Genomic DNA, 15745 nt, shown 5'->3' on the forward strand with positions numbered 1-15745 from the left:
TGAAGATTGAAACTAAGGTTTAAAATTAGCAATAAAATTAATGCTATTAAGATATGGTTAGTATAGATGAAAAAATTGTGGGTTATGATCATAACTTCCGAGAGATCTAATCTAATGATTTTAAGAGAATTTAAATCTAATTGCACTGGCTAGATAAGATCTTTCATAACCATCAAGAGACAGTTTTAGGACTTCAAATCTATGGTGGGTGATAGGCCCATAGGGCTTGAGTCAATGTAGCAAAGGCATGATTTTGGGCCACAGGTTGTCTTCAAGGATATCAAATCCAATGAATCCTAACTTAATTTACAGAGATAGATGGATCTACACAAATAAATTAAGCTTAAACATTTTTGTCTAAGTGGAAAAGGCTTATAATTAAGATAAATCATGCCATATAGTTTAATTCTTTCATCTGATTTGGTCCTAATAATTGGTATTAGATTGCACCCAATACTAGGCATGGTGAATGGCTCAAGAAATGAACCCCTTGTAGATGGGAGTGGACACAAAGCCTAAATGGACACTATACTTAAATTGTAAAAAAACCATTTTAAAATATATTTTTTTATAATTTTAAATTATATATTAAAAAATATTTTAAAATATAAAAAAATAAAATTATATATTAAGCTTAAACACTATACTTTATTATTATTTTGGATCAGACCAATCGGTTCCATCTGCTAGCCGTGATTGTTGATGGTTCCGTTGCTTAATCCCACAAAGTGCGTACTTGCTGTTGAGCTTTCGTGGCCGAATGCAATCTGTACAAGTTAGTACTCTTCAGCCAGTAATTAACTTGCAGGTCGGGTCCTCTCTGTCGCATCAGAGCAAGAAGAAGACGATGATGATGATGATGAGATGGTGTCCTGTTCTCATCACCTACAGCTAAGCCAGAGGAGGGTCGATGGCGACGCATCAGGCCGACGTCGGTCACGGCGGCACGTATGTACCCTGCTGCACCGGCCTGCGGTCCTCTGGCGCACACGTTTCGCCGTGTTACACCACCAACGTCGGCTTCGCGCACGGCAGCGCCATGCATGCATAGTTTCACGTACGTACGTGGTGTACCGACTGCGCCCTGCCGGACACGCCTCGGAATCGTACGATCGATACGTAGCTTCGAAGACAGTTGCGGCAGCCACGCATTGTGGTCTCGCGTATGTAAGTACGTACGTACTCCCATATTATTGCGATCTATCATCGTCTTCTTGCTACAGGAGGAAAGGGGACCATGGCACGTTTCGGTGTTCGGCAGCAGCAGAAGCCGCCTCGGCAATATAAAGATATGACTCATGAGGAGGGTGGAATGCCTCCTTCTGTGCTGCAGCATTCATTTCTCCTCGGCTTGGTGGTCCTTCCCATGGGAATTCGCTCTCACTTTCTCCTTTCAGATGTGTTTATCTTTCTGATTCCCAGTGGTCCATCCATGACCCAATCCCACCGTCATTTCACCGGCTGCTGTGACCCAGATCTGTCAGGTTTCTTGTCCTGTTTTTATGTGGTCTGCATCGATCTATGTTATCTCTCTTGCGCACTAAGTTACATTGTAAGGATGCTGTATTGGGTGACTATCTATTTGTACGAGTCTTCTCAAGCTTCTTCGATTCTATTCGAATTTAATTGCTCGTGTTTGTTGGCCGAGCAATCTTCCTCGACTGCTAAGCTGAGTAGGAAGAGAACCAACTGACGAATCAACCCTTGTAAGCAAGCTGGGTAGGGTTTGAGAGGCTGATGTAGACAACACGAGATGATGATGACGCGAACCGTAAAGGCTGTGCAGGAATGCGAGAGAGAGAGACGCGGAATCGTTGGAGGACGGAGAAGGAGATGGAGATGAAGGTAGTACGAGTTTCTGGCAATGGACAACAGGTAAAGAAGGTTCCCCATATATGTCCCATTGAGGCCATACGTACATATTGCTTAAAGGAATCAATGCTCGACATATTCCCTTTGTTAATCATTAGTACAGGCACTAATGACAGATGGGGGCGTCGCACACATGAGAGCTTTGGATGCTATCATCCACTTGGATCTCATCTCAGATCTTGATGCTGAAGCAATCAAAACTGGCACCTGGTCAGAACAAGGTGATGCCGATAGAATTGGAAGTCAGGCACTTCTTCTTCTTCTTCTTCTCCATTCTGACCTGCAAACGGTGTGTTCCAGACTTTGGTGGTGGATCCTCTCTCATCATGGTTTAATTTGGAAGTATACTATTCCCACAGCCTGGAGACCCACCTCAGCCCGATGGGGTCCAACCCCCATTACTGCTGTTTCGGACAGGACGAGAGCTCGGAGAGATGAATCGTTCAATAATGGAGGAAGGATTAACATGGTCAGATTTACTGTATCAGCTCTTTACCAAATGACTGGAAGGCAATGTTGTACATATGGCAATTGATGGGATGATGCATGATAGTCTTAGGTTGATTTTTGCTAGGCAGGTCAGGGCTCACATCAACCGGAAGTGAGTAGAAGAAGGAGAAGATCAACAACCTACTTTGGCTTCTAATCTGTCTATGTGACTCCACAAGTCAATCGATCAGAAAGCAACTTCATTAAGTAACTTCATGACGGATAGGAGAGGCCATAGAAGACAACATACAAAGATTGGGCACTACGGTGAGAGCTACAAGTAAGATTTTGCTCACACTGTCGGTACTTCTCATCCACCTCTCTTCCCCTTTGTCTTCAAAGTTGGAAGCGACAAAAGGAGAACTGGGCGTACAACAGGTGTCTAGTAGAAGCAAAGAGGAATTGCTTTACTAGGAGAACTTTCAATTGGGGTCTGCATATGAAACTCTCACTTTTGTATCAGAGAAGTTGCTCCAATATATATCAAAACCACACAAAATCCCTCTTTTAGCTACAAAAACTTCAAGCCCAATGGAAATACAAGTAGAGCCATAATCTAGTGATCAAAGCAGAAATACATAGCAGATTAGAGGGTAGCTACAGAATTCAACACTAAAAAGATGATGTGACTTTTCTAATTAATTGGGCTAGTCTAACTCTAATCTATATATATCCAAATCAAGGTTATCCAACTAACTTGGGCTACTCCAATTTTTGGCAAAAGTGTTATGTTTTAAATATCATTTTGATGGGACTTTGAAAACACCAAAACAAATATAATATATGTTTAGCTAATTGTTTTTATATTAGCTGCATTCATTCGAATATCCAAATTCATGTTACAGAAGATCTTTGATGTTATTATATCATATTTCCTTGTTTGCAAGTGAGAGAATATAAATGAACATATTATTTCAATTACATTGTATGCAAGATTCTTCTTTCATTTCTTTTTCCTCTCTTTAGTATCTCTAAGAGGTATCCTACTCTCTTGATATTAGATACTATCGAGTTACTATGAGATGGGTCATATCACTTTTTCACCAACACCCCACTTTGAATCAGGTTCAACTAAATAGCTTACAAATCAACACCTTCAAAGAAGAAAAATACATCCTATCAGGACCTAACCCAGTGCAACTTGTGCTTACTTTATGATCTAACCTTAACTAAGATTGAGCTTAGTGTGATGAATAGAGATGCCACTTAAGTAGGATGAAGTATAGCATCTCCACACGTATCGCACATCACTGATAGAATTATACCAATGGAAACACAACTGTGGTTTCGCATATCAAATTAAATATATGATATATTTTTTTCTTCGAATAATATAATATTCCTGATTTGATCCAAAAAATATTTTTTTCTATTTGATGATATTCTTTAATGGTGTGTTTCCATTCATGAATCTTCAAGATCTTCGATCAAAATTGTAATGAAGACCATATTTGATTTTTTTTTTTTCCTTCTATTCGAGTAGATATTATCATGAGACACAGACAAAATATCCTTAAACTAATTAACCTTATTTAATTAAATATAAAACTAAATTAGTATCTCATCTACCCCCTTTTTTTTTCCCAAGCCAACATCATCTTAATCAACGCATTGATCACTATATCAACAAATTAATAACCCCACTTGGAATCTTGAATTTTCTTTTATATATACACACACATAGTCCATGAGTTGTCAACGATCGGATCATTAAAGTAAGACACTACACCATTAGTCTACTGCTCCAAAAAAGATCTCGAACCCTCTCTAGCTCGGTAGGACACCTCCTCCTTTAGGGTTATAGTAAATCTTACCGTAATTTTAGCTGATGGCTATTGGGAGTCTAATCTAACATGATTTGTGTAAAGAATAGATTTGGCAGAGTTGTCGGACCACGTTATCCGTTACGCAGCAGATTGCCATTAATCATTAGCCTCGTGTTGTCCCCTACCCATGTCGTGTTTAGAAGGGTAGGCCCCACGGACACCTAGACCTCGAGATCCGTTCCTCCTAAATTAACTGCTGCTGATCATTGTCTTCTCGTTGACTATGCTGTGCTTGTTTGGACGTTCTCGAGCACACAGGGACGGTGGCATACGATGAGACGTGGGTGTACAGATGTTCGTATAAATACGTTCAGAAAAATACAAATGTATCATATGAGACGTATGGGTTTGATGCTGGGATAATCTTATGCTACACAGTTCAGAAACCATGACAAATTAGAATCATGGCCTTTGGCGGCTTGTTTGTTTGCACCACGAAAGGATCAAAGGAAAATTATGTTCTTTTGGTTATAGACCTTCTGATCAGCTCAATAACAACATACATTCTCAGGCTTTCACGTACATTTGCATGGCATTTATGCTGCAAGAAGTTACGAGGGATCAATATATGTGATGATAAAAGAGAATATTCAATCTCTCAAATAGATGGTGTCTGTTTTCGGATAATAAAAGGTGTGACAATGATTTTGATGTAAAGTATTAGTGCATGAAACCAATTAGGATGGCTAAAAGAACTGAAGAGAGACACCATCATGACCTGTGGATACTACAATACAACTACAGCATGGGGGGGACAGTAATGACTTTGCTACTGTGAGGGCATTGCTTGGAGGATACTGCGATCAACTTTTGAAGGAGACTAATAGAAGTTAACAGATCATTGAGATGCTTCTTTCATGTAACATCACCAAATTGTTGATTGTGCTTTAGATTAGTTTAAGGTACCGCCTGCAACAAAGAAAGCTGCTGCATCTCCAAGCCACACGACCGCGGTCGCCGAAGTCGCCATGACCGGACCAAAGCGAGGGAAAGCGAAGCAAGAACGAGAGACCACCGGCCCCAAAAAAAGTGACAAAAAGCAAGAGCAACACGTGTAGATCTACGCCTGCAGCTCGGGAGGGGTACTACGGCACCAAAAGGATGAGCTGAATCGCCCCCACACGGCGTACGTACGCATGTCCATATATGACCTCCTCTCGGTCTGTGTACACGACATGACACGAGAGACTGGTGTGGCGTAGGGGAAAGAGTAAAAGGACGGAGACACACTACTCCACGCGACCCCTCACTCGCGAGATGGAGAGACGGAGAGCAGGCGACCGCAGCGCAGTTGCATCAGCGGCTGCAGGAAGGGGGGGGAGGAGGAGGAGGAGTAGAGCGATGGGATGGAAGAGAAAGCCACCGGTGTGGAGAACGACTAGTCAAATGTCACTTCCAACGCCTCAAATCATAAGACTGTCAGTGATACGTCAATCAACCTGATTCGCTCCTCGCCTCACTCTCACTCACTCACTCTCCCTCCCTCCCTCCGCTGCTCTCGTCTCTGGCTTTGCTCCCACTTCACGTACAGGTGTTGTCGTACGTCTCGCACGTGTGGACTGTGACGTTTCGCACGCGGGAAGGCTTTATGTTGGCTCGAGCAAAGGCCATGGTTAGGCGTGCAGTACTGTCGTTTCCCCCACCCCCTCTTTCTCTCACTCTCTCTTTCTCGGCGCGAGTCCCCATGACTCCAGCAATTGTAGTAGAAAGTAAAAGACGTCGGCCCGGACGGGAAGCACGACGCAGAGCTTCGCCCCACCAATGAGCCCGGTCTTTTCCTTTTTACACCGTCTTCTCTCTCTCTCTCTCTCTCTCTCTCTCTCTCTGTGCCTCATTTAAGTGGCTTCTACTGTTACTACTAAGCCTTCATCCTCTTATTGAAGTCGCTTCGACCGTGGCAGTGAGACTTCTCACCAACCCAAACTTCTATAAACCCCCCCTGCAACTCTGAACCAAACTGGTCCTGCGTTAGTTGAGAGGAAGGAGGTCATCAGTCATGCAACACACACTATCCAGGGTCTGAGACCCCACCTAAGGGTGTCATTAATTGGGTTTACCTGCCACTAGCAGTCGCCGATCTCTATCACCAAGGAGTTAAAAGGGTCGAACAGGTGGTGAGAGAAGTCCGACATCGACCATCAGGTGTTGCACTCGGTAGAAAAAGCGGGACTCGAAGCAATTGGACGCATCCATCTCCGGTGGGGCACCACCGCCACTGTTTGTGCTCTCGAAGCTAACCCTTCGTCGATAACCCAGCTCAGGTACCCGCCTTGCGGTGGCTTCGCCGAGGAGGTCCCTTGTGGCCCCGTTGCTGCTTCCGATCACGAGTCCGGCGGCTTCGCTGCGAGAATTATTGCTCATGGAGTTCAGAACGCGTCTCTACCGTCAGGCTTGTGGGGCACGCTTGAGATCGACCGTTCGATCGAAAGGTTCCCCAGTCAGCATCAAAGCGTGAATAATTGGAAGAAACTTAGGGGGCAGTGAAGACACCGGTCCACATTACACCTTCCCTCCTCTTCTTTTCTTTGGCTAACTAAGTTAGACTCTAATGGGTGTAATCCATTAGGGTTCGCCTTAGAGGAATCAGTCTCTATCAGTTTGTTGTCTCTCCTATTGAACTATTGGGTAAGTTTGAAATCCACATCTGAACTCTATCTCTCTAATGGAATCGGGTCATTGTCATGCTTGATGAGAGCTACTAACACAATCAACTTGTTTTGAACGAGTTTATGGCATTTGGTGTGCTTTCAATTGTTTTAATTGTGTAGTTGTATGCACAACACCAACAGCAAAGAAATTGTGACACTAAATTAATGTGTAGGACCATTGGACATCCCATCCTGAGTAATATTTTAGATTTTAAGTGATGAAGAAGATAATAATATATATATATATATAATGATTATTACATAATTTGATACTAGATTGTACATAATCATGCATTTTTAGTGACTAATTAGCTTCAAATACCTATAGGTACTGATCTATATTTATTGGTCCTGAATCATAGTATTCAATAATAGAGGTACTTAAACAATGATGCAATTTATATTGTATCGAATTATAATAATCTTAAGAGAGATTCTATCTAAATTAAATATAATATAATCAGAGCTATTCAAAATGAGCTTCTAAGTGCCTCGGATCATAATAGAATAATGTCCATATATTCCTTATATCCTCGATCAATCTTAATTTGAGTGTATTATTGAGAAAAATCAATTCTGTACTCCCATAAAATTATTTTATTTGAAATCGAAAGAATATACCTTTAATGCTTTACCTAACATGAGAAACATTAAAAATAAAATTTAAAATATCAAAGGTTCTTTATGTCTCTTGTGTGAAGGATACATCCGTAAAAGGTCGAAGATATCAGAGAAAAATGATGGAAAATTAACGAGGATCAGAAGCAAATTGATCAAGTAAAGCATGTCATGGAGAATGTTCTCCCTTAGTTATTTATATTATTATTATTATTATTATTGTTATTGTTATTATTTACTCCCCTATGATTGCTGGTAAGCTTAGATGACAAGCACATACTATCAAGGCCAAGATTCTTTGTAGTGATGGGTGCGACGCATCTGTCTCTTTAGGTTTTGGCCAAACTCATCCTACTTTTTCTTGATTAGGACTTTTGACTCGGCCATGTTATTTGTGGAGGATATGAGACTGCGAAGACAAACCAATAAAGAAAGCAGCGTTCATTTTAATTATATATTGGAGACGGTGCTCGGTCGTGTAATTTAGGATACCGACCGAGGTTTATTTTGCGTTCTGACCTCAATTATTTTAGGAGCTCGGCGGTGCAGCAGCACCACCCAAATTGGCTTCTCTCTCCTCATCTTCTTTCTTTCCCTTCTCCCCCAGTATCTCTCTCTCTCTGTCTCTCTCTCTCTCGTAAGGGAAATAGAAGGAAAACAAAAAGGAATACATACGAAAAATCTCAACCCACCACAAAGCGCAGATAGGTGTAGAACAAGGACCAGACGCAGAAGCCTCAGAAGAAGAGATGCGGGAAGGAATAAAAAGGCAAATGAAGTCCCAGACTCGCTATAATCATTGTTGTTACTCTCTTCTTTGCGATCTTTCCGTCATCTCTTTCCACTGACATAATTTTCTCATCCAGACTTGTAATCAGATACATCTGAACCTTAAGAGAGAGTTACTGTGCGTGTGTGAGAGAGAAGGCAGAGCACAGACAAATAGGACAAAGTGTTCTCTACAGAAGAAAGGAAAGAAGAAGAGAGAGAGAGAGAGAGAGAGAGAGAGAGGGAGAGAGAGAAAGAGAGAGAGAGAGAGAGTGAGTGGGGGTGAGTGCGTGATCGGTGAGAAGGCATGGAGGAGTCGCTCAAGTCCCTCTCCTTGGACTACCTCAACCTCCTCATCAACGGGCAGGCGTTCAGCGACGTGACCTTCAGCGTGGAGGGCCGCCTCGTCCACGCCCATCGCTGCATCCTGGCCGCCCGCAGCCTCTTCTTCCGCAAGTTCTTCTGCGGGGCCGAGCCATCGTCGCCGCCTGGTCTACTCCTCCTCCACCACCATCACCACCACCAACACCACAGCCCGCGGTCGCCCACCGGCGGGGCCTCACAGTGTCTGTCCTCCTCCCCCGGCAGCGTGATCCCGGTGAATTCCGTCAGCTACGAGGTGTTCCTGCTGATGCTCCAGTTCATGTACAGCGGGCAGGTCTCGCTGGTGCCGCAGAAGCACGAGCCTCGCCCCAATTGCAGCGACCGCGGCTGCTGGCACACCCATTGCACCGCTGCCGTCGACCTCGCTCTCGACACCCTCACCGCTTCCCGGTCCTTCGGAGTCGAGCAGCTCGCGCTCCTCACCCAGGTCCGCCGCCCACAGATCTGCCCGTTGTGCTATCTCACGTGGTCAGATCACAGGGATTTTCTTGTAGCTCCTCCTCCTTGTTTTAGGAGTTGTCAGCTCGCTGCCTCCTCCCTTTTCCCTTCCCCGTCTTTGGTACATTCACTGGTGACGGATGTGCTTTTCTTTTTGGGACATCTCCATCCACTGTTTGCCTCACGCTTCTTCCTCTTGAATCTCTTCCCCTCTTGTTACTGTGTAAACAGCAACCTTCTATGCTGTGTGCCATAGTGTTTGCATTATGTCTCCTCCAAATCAAAATTAGATCCATCTTTCACCAACCCTAAATTTAGGGTTTGCCTTTCCTTTCCCAGTAACGGATATATCCTTTCCTTGTCCCACTCCCTGCAGCATTTCCAGCCATTTCTTGAATTGGGTGCCTCCTTTGCTCCCGTCACCAAATCGTCTCTCTCTCTCTCTCTCTCTCTCTCTCTCTCTCTCTCTCTTCCCCGGAGGGACTCTCCCTGGTCTCATCCCTTGTATATTTAATGCAAACCAAAACCTCAAATTCATTGTTTTGACAGAATGTGCTGCTAATGCTCTTTTTTGGGTGCTCGTTGGGTGCGTGCAGAAGCAATTGGCTAGCATGGTGGAGAAGGCGTCGATCGAGGACGTGATGAAGGTCCTGATGGCGTCCAGGAAGCAAGAAATGCACCAGCTGTGGACCACCTGCTCCCACCTGGTCGCCAAGTCCGGACTCCCGCCGGAGGTGCTCGCGAAGCACCTGCCGATCGATGTGATGGCGAAGATCGAGGAGCTCCGTCTCAAGTCCTCCCTCGCCCGCCGTTCCTTCATCCCTCACCACCACGCCCTCGAAGTCGCAGGCCCTTCCACCGAGCTCGACGACCACCACAAGATCCGCCGGATGCGCCGCGCCCTGGACTCGTCCGACGTCGAGCTTGTCAAGCTGATGGTTATGGGGGAGGGGCTCAACCTTGACGACGCCCTCGCCCTCCACTACGCCGTCGAGAACTGCAGCCGTGAGGTGGTAAAGGCGCTCCTTGAGCTCGGCGCTGCCGACGTCAATTGCCGTGCAGGCCCTGCAGGGAAAACGCCACTCCACGTCGCCGCTGAGATGGTGTGCCCCGACATGGTAGCCGTCCTCCTCGACCATCACGCCGACCCCAACGTTCGCACGTTCGACGGCGTGACCCCCCTCGACATTCTCCGCAACCTCACCTCTGACTTCCTCTTCAAGGGAGCTGTCCCGGGCCTGACGCACATCGAGCCGAACAAGCTAAGGCTTTGCCTCGAGCTAGTCCAATCGGCAGCGCTTGTCATGTCGCGTGAGGAAGCCAAAAGTGGCGGAGGCGGTGCCGGAAGCCACCCTCACTCGGCCATCTATCCACCGATGCATCCGGATTCGACCAGTTGCACCCCTAATAACTCAAACGGCAGCATGGTCAACCTCAGCTTGGATTCTCGAATGGTGTATCTGAATCTAGGTATGGCCGCACGGCTGGGATGCAAGATGAGTGATGGAGGCGAGGATGACGACGGCAGCAGTAGATCCCAAGGTGGCGGCGGCGGTAACATCGGCTTGTCGACCATGTTTCCTTCTCATGGCTTCCCGTGACTGCTGCCTTGTAAGCTTGCATCATTCAATTTCACATCGACTGCATCTTCCTCTATCTAATCCGATACTCAACGCAAGGCAGATAGTCAAAGAGGCAATGGAATGTCCTCTGAATCAGTGTATTTTGTTTTGCAGCATTATTGGAGGTGGCATGTGTAGCTGCATGTAGAAATTAATAGAACCTTTGTTTGGATTGTTGGCTTTGCCTTTTCTTCTTTTCTAGTGTATTTGCTGATCAAACACCAGAACGGGTGGGGGGGGGGGGATTCAAATCGAGGTCAGCGACAAAGGTCAATCTCTTCACTTTCTGGTCTTCCCAGCCTTTGTTTTCCACATTACATTATATTTGTTTATGACGTCGATTTCCTCCCTCTCTCTGTCTCTCTCTCTCTCTCTCCATCTTTAATATGAACTGTTCTTTTGCACTGATTGCAGAAGGTTATTTACTGCAATAGTTTGCCACTGTTGTTTTTCCCATCCATCGTAGGGGTAGGTTTGTTTGGGTCTATATATATAATGTATAATATATATAGTGAAGACAAGAAGCTGTCTCATCAACAGTTGAACATTTCTTTTTCCTTTATACATAGCTTTCAATGCTGCAATGCCATCTTGAAGGTGCTAAACTTTTCTCTGCATTATATTAGAATAGCCAAAAGGATCATTCTGCTGTAGACACATAAATCTCTTGTCTTCCATCAGTGCAACATCGAGGGTGACTACACGACATCACCCTTTTGTAGGTTCAGAGCAGTCTTCACTTGAAGAAGCTTTTCTGTACACTTTTGTATGATGATCTTATAGCATGTTTCTGTGCTAGCTTTTGTGATATATAGCTATTACTCCTTGTTCATCTTTTCTCCTTGTTTTACTATCAGCTTCTATCCAACAGAACTAGAATAATCCAAATCCAAATCACAAAAATCATATGCCTTCCTTTGTTCCTAGTTATGTAGGATTAGGTTTTGCAGGATCGAGTTTCTACCATTAGCATCAAATCTACTCCAAGAAAAAGGTTGAGAGTAGAATGCCTGTGAACACTACCAGACAAGTTGATGGCTCTTTTCTGTCTCTCCTTGAGTAGCTTCTACTTGGTGCAGACAGATCAGATGCATCATCAATGGCTACAGTGTATTTTCTGTTGGTGGGTTTACTGCAAGGGTAAGCATGTGAGCAGAATTGATATAGTGAACAGTGCAAGCTTTGGATTGTTCGTGTTAACTATTGGCTCATTTTCTTTTTATTTGTTGCTAGTTTCATGCATAGTATATTACCACAGACTATTTTCCAGGCTCCAATCTACACACTAGAAATTTTCACTGACCATATTATTCTTCAGAAGTTCTATGATAATGTCTTATGATTTGTGATCCCACATCCTTCACATGTGCTGCATTCCATTATTTAACCTAAATTCCTCTTGGACATGAATTTTCTTTTAATGCCTTTAAGCATGCTGAATTTGTCTATTGTCATCTAAGCTATACTAATTTTGTTTTTTCATCTGATAAACACTTCAATATATATAGCATAATAACAATCATATAAAAGTTTCCTGTTAATCTAAGGGATATATAATGATTGCACAAAACCAATTTCAATAACTTTTTTTTTTTATATATAAAAGTATCTTATCTTAATATTGCTAAAATATAGATAGATTGCAATAAGCTGTTTTGTCATATTTCATTATGCTAGTATTGCTTTGGACCACATAATATGTATGAAACATTAAGTGAAGAGAAGATTAAGTGATGTTTAATGTAGAGAAAAAGATGTATACACAGACACTAGAGAATCAAATTCAAGTAAAATGTCATCAGAAGTTTCTGGTACTGTTGAAATGAAGATATCAGCAAATGTTTTCTTGTTACACAAATGGTAAGTCACTGAGAGTTTACTTCAATAGAACAACCAAAATCATGCTTCCTATGTTTTTTTTTCTCTTATTTTTCTTGCAAAAGTTGCATCTGACTAGTTTGAGTTTGCCACCCATTGTTTGTTTCAATCTCTGGCTTTTTAGCTGCTGCTATCTGCCCATTGTTTGTTTCAATCTCTGGCTTTTTAGCTGCTGCTATCCAACCCAACTCTGGCTTTTTAGTTGCTGCCATCTACCCATTGTTTGTTTCAATCTCTGGCTTTTTAGTTGCTGCCATCTACCCATTGTTTGTTTCAGTCTCTGGCTTTTCAGCTGCTATCTACCCATTGTTTGTTTCAATCTCTGGCTTTTTAGCTGCTATTTAGTATCCTTTGGATAAAAGATACTATTTTAGAAGAATGTCTTTGGAAATTTAAATTGCTTGATGAAATAGAAACAAAAAATGGTCATAAACATGTGAATGGTTCTTATTGCTCTCCAGTTGTAATGTCTATGGAGTACAAGTAGCTGCATTCCACCTCCTGTGCCTTTGATCATTCGACAGATACCTATGTGACAGGCATTATCCTCGTCCTCCACACACGAATAGGCATAGAAAACATGTGTTGGAAATGATATGGTAAGTTTTCTATCCCAGCATAAATTTACTTTAGCAGATTAAATTGTCTGAATGCATATGTTCTCATCCTTTATTCAGCTGCGAGATGGCTTCTTGTAATGTTGATTATTGTTGTGCTAACTCTTCCGAGTCATGTTTAACTGCTTAGTTCACTATCATTCGAGAGGAGATAAAAATGCACATCATCTCTGATATGCTGCATTAAAGGACATATTCAATGTAGATTCCAATCCGTAATTGCAAAATCACATATTGCATGAAATTAGGAGTATATTTTAGTTCACCTATTTGTTCAGAGAAAAATTAGATTGATGAGTTTATTATGGTAAATTGTATGTAGGTAAGTCTTTCAGGAGTCTTATTAAAGAGTATTAATCGAATTCATTTTGTCAAATCTCTCAATAGTTAGGTGCATAAAATAGAGAGAAATAACTTGACACAAAAGAAATATGAATTTTTGGTATAAGTGTTTGAGTAATGATAAATGTGTTTAGTTTCATATTAGTTAAGGAGTAAGGGAATAAGATCTTGTAAGCGTCAGAGTCACTCTCTACCTTGAGAGGCGTCTCTTAAGCTTATCTTAAGAGAATAAAACTATACAAAGTCATGTAAAATGGATAATTCTTCGTAAGCTAACACTTGATGACTTATTACGCGGGTAGGCACTATAAGCATTTGTCACGCCTTCCATATAAAAAAGGACAATCTACTATAAATATAAATCTCTCATGATTCAAATCACTCCATGACTCTTATGGTTTATGGGATGTGACAAGTAAAGACTCTTAAGGTATATAAATCTCTCATGATTCAAATCACTCCATGACTCTTATGGTTCACGGGATGTGACGAGTAAAGACTCTTATGGTTTACGCAACGTGATATATAAAGCAATGGAGAAGAATTCAACTTTTTAAGATGTTGACATATTGATTCCAATGTATACAGTATGCCTCATAAATATCTCAGTATTAACCTCAAAATTAATATGAATCATAAGATTTTTATTAATTAGAAAACTAAATGTTTAATGATATTACTTTAAATATCTTGATTCAAGGGATGAGGACACTCGTGTATCACATGACTAAAGACTCGGAGAAGAATAATAGGATGAGACACTAAATTGAAGTGGACATCAAAGTGGTTGAGTTCGTCCTTTGCTCTGCTGGGTTACGTGCATGTTTCATATTTCTTTGGAGTAGTTGGATGCATGAAGCAAGAATGACTAGATTTTTCCATGTAGGAGAAGTATATTTTAGTTTTCTGCTTGATTTGATCGTAAATGCACGATCATGAATAATAGGTTAAACATGCTTGGAATCGAATTAAGATGCTTGGGCTTTTGATTCACTTCCCAGCTTTAAGGATCAGAAGTGGCAATGCTTCTGTCCCCAATGGAATCGAGGAAACGAAGAGATAACATGCTGACTAAATTGCAATCCAACACTCAGGAAAAAAACCAAGAAGGGAGCTCAACAAAATGTAAATAAACAAAGAAGGATTAGATATTCGATTGGTTTGGAGTGGAATAAAATAATAATGAATTGAAATTATTAACCATAAGTATCCTCAAATGTAAAAAAATTAAATTGAGATAGCACCATTAATTTGGACTGAAGTATTTTGGATCAATAGTTAGAGCAAAACTAGTATTTGGGTATGATTATTAGATTATCCATGGACTTGGTTTAATTCTAAAGTATGTTAGGTCTTTCTAAACTTAAACTTGTATGTGGCACACAGACATCCTAACAGATCTTCTAATAAATTACTGGTAGTTTAATGCGATATGGAACTTCCAGAAATTTGTAAGAAATGATAAGCACAAAAAACTTATAGAAAGCTTAAAATGCTTACAAAAGACTGGATAGAGACTCTTAGTTTCCTCAAGTAGAACTCTGGTTTTTCGACCGTGTCCTGCAAGAGACGCCCAAGAGAAGAAAAACTCACTCTGAATGATGACAGCCTCACACCTTTGACTACAAATGTATTACCTTCATCCTAATGCTCAAGTATGGGCCACAGATTTCCTGGATAGACTAAGAAGGATCTCCAGCTATCATAGAACACACTGAAAACTAATTCAAGAGATGTTACATAGGACCTCAGGAATGATGTAACAGAACTCTCAACTACTTCGTAGAATAAGCCTCAAGCTTGGCATAGAAAGAGATATTTGAATTAGCAGTGTCAAATTGCTCCTTGGAAATACTGGAAGAGAATTAAATGATGAAGCATTTTGATGTAAAAAGGGGCCCAAAGATAGGCTTTGGTGTCAATTGAAGTGGCTCCACCTAATGGATGTGGTGGTGACTTCCTTGTCAAATATTGATGGGCAAACTGAAGAAGAAACTATTTCTTAATAAAAGTCAAACTCTAATTTTATTCACTGACAAATCTTATTTGACTTCATTGTCAGATAAATTTTTTGTTTAGAGGTAGCCATATTTTGTATTTATTCCACTGACATAGCTCCAAAAATTTTGAGAAATTGTTACCAAGGCAGGATCAACAACTTCACATACACTGCAGAATGTGGAGTTTTGAAGGTTTCCTTGCCCCTCCATCTGCTCATCACATTAAGAGAGAAAGAGATCATA

The 15745-nt window shown here is 41.9% G+C and overlaps 1 protein-coding gene and 1 long non-coding RNA gene across 4 annotated transcripts; both read left to right on the forward strand.

Moving 5' to 3' along the window:
* The first annotated feature begins 1333 nt into the window (after positions 1–1333).
* On the forward strand, positions 1334–2871 carry LOC108951719 (uncharacterized). Of its 3 annotated transcripts, none has more exons than XR_010480990.1 (4): positions 1334–1875; positions 1976–2093; positions 2173–2341; positions 2447–2871. It is a non-coding gene; the product is annotated as an uncharacterized LOC108951719 (long non-coding RNA). The 3 variants fall into 3 exon arrangements; XR_010480991.1 differs by having other exon boundaries at positions 2451–2871; XR_010480989.1 differs by having other exon boundaries at positions 2173–2871.
* Positions 2872–8025: 5154 nt separating this feature from the next.
* LOC103971942 (BTB/POZ domain and ankyrin repeat-containing protein NPR5) lies at positions 8026–10840 on the forward strand. Its single transcript, XM_018820276.2, has 3 exons — positions 8026–8222; positions 8320–9032; positions 9640–10840. Exons 2-3 carry the CDS (start codon positions 8529–8531, stop codon positions 10642–10644), a joined length of 1509 nt encoding a protein of 502 aa, XP_018675821.1. The 5' UTR covers positions 8026–8222; positions 8320–8528; the 3' UTR covers positions 10645–10840.
* Positions 10841–15745: the final 4905 nt, after the last annotated feature.

Source organism: Musa acuminata, chromosome BXJ1-11, assembly GCF_036884655.1.
Source record: "Musa acuminata AAA Group cultivar baxijiao chromosome BXJ1-11, Cavendish_Baxijiao_AAA, whole genome shotgun sequence".
NCBI classification, from domain to species: domain Eukaryota; kingdom Viridiplantae; phylum Streptophyta; class Magnoliopsida; order Zingiberales; family Musaceae; genus Musa; species Musa acuminata.

Coding starts and splice junctions, on each gene's coding strand:
- LOC103971942 (XM_018820276.2), top strand. CDS start 8,529: ATGGAGGAGTCGCTCAAGTCCCTCTCCTTGGACTACCTCAACCTCCTC. Junction 9,033..9,639: donor AGCTCGCGCTCCTCACCCAG/GTCCGCCGCCCA, acceptor GGGTGCGTGCAG/AAGCAATTGGCTAGCATGGT.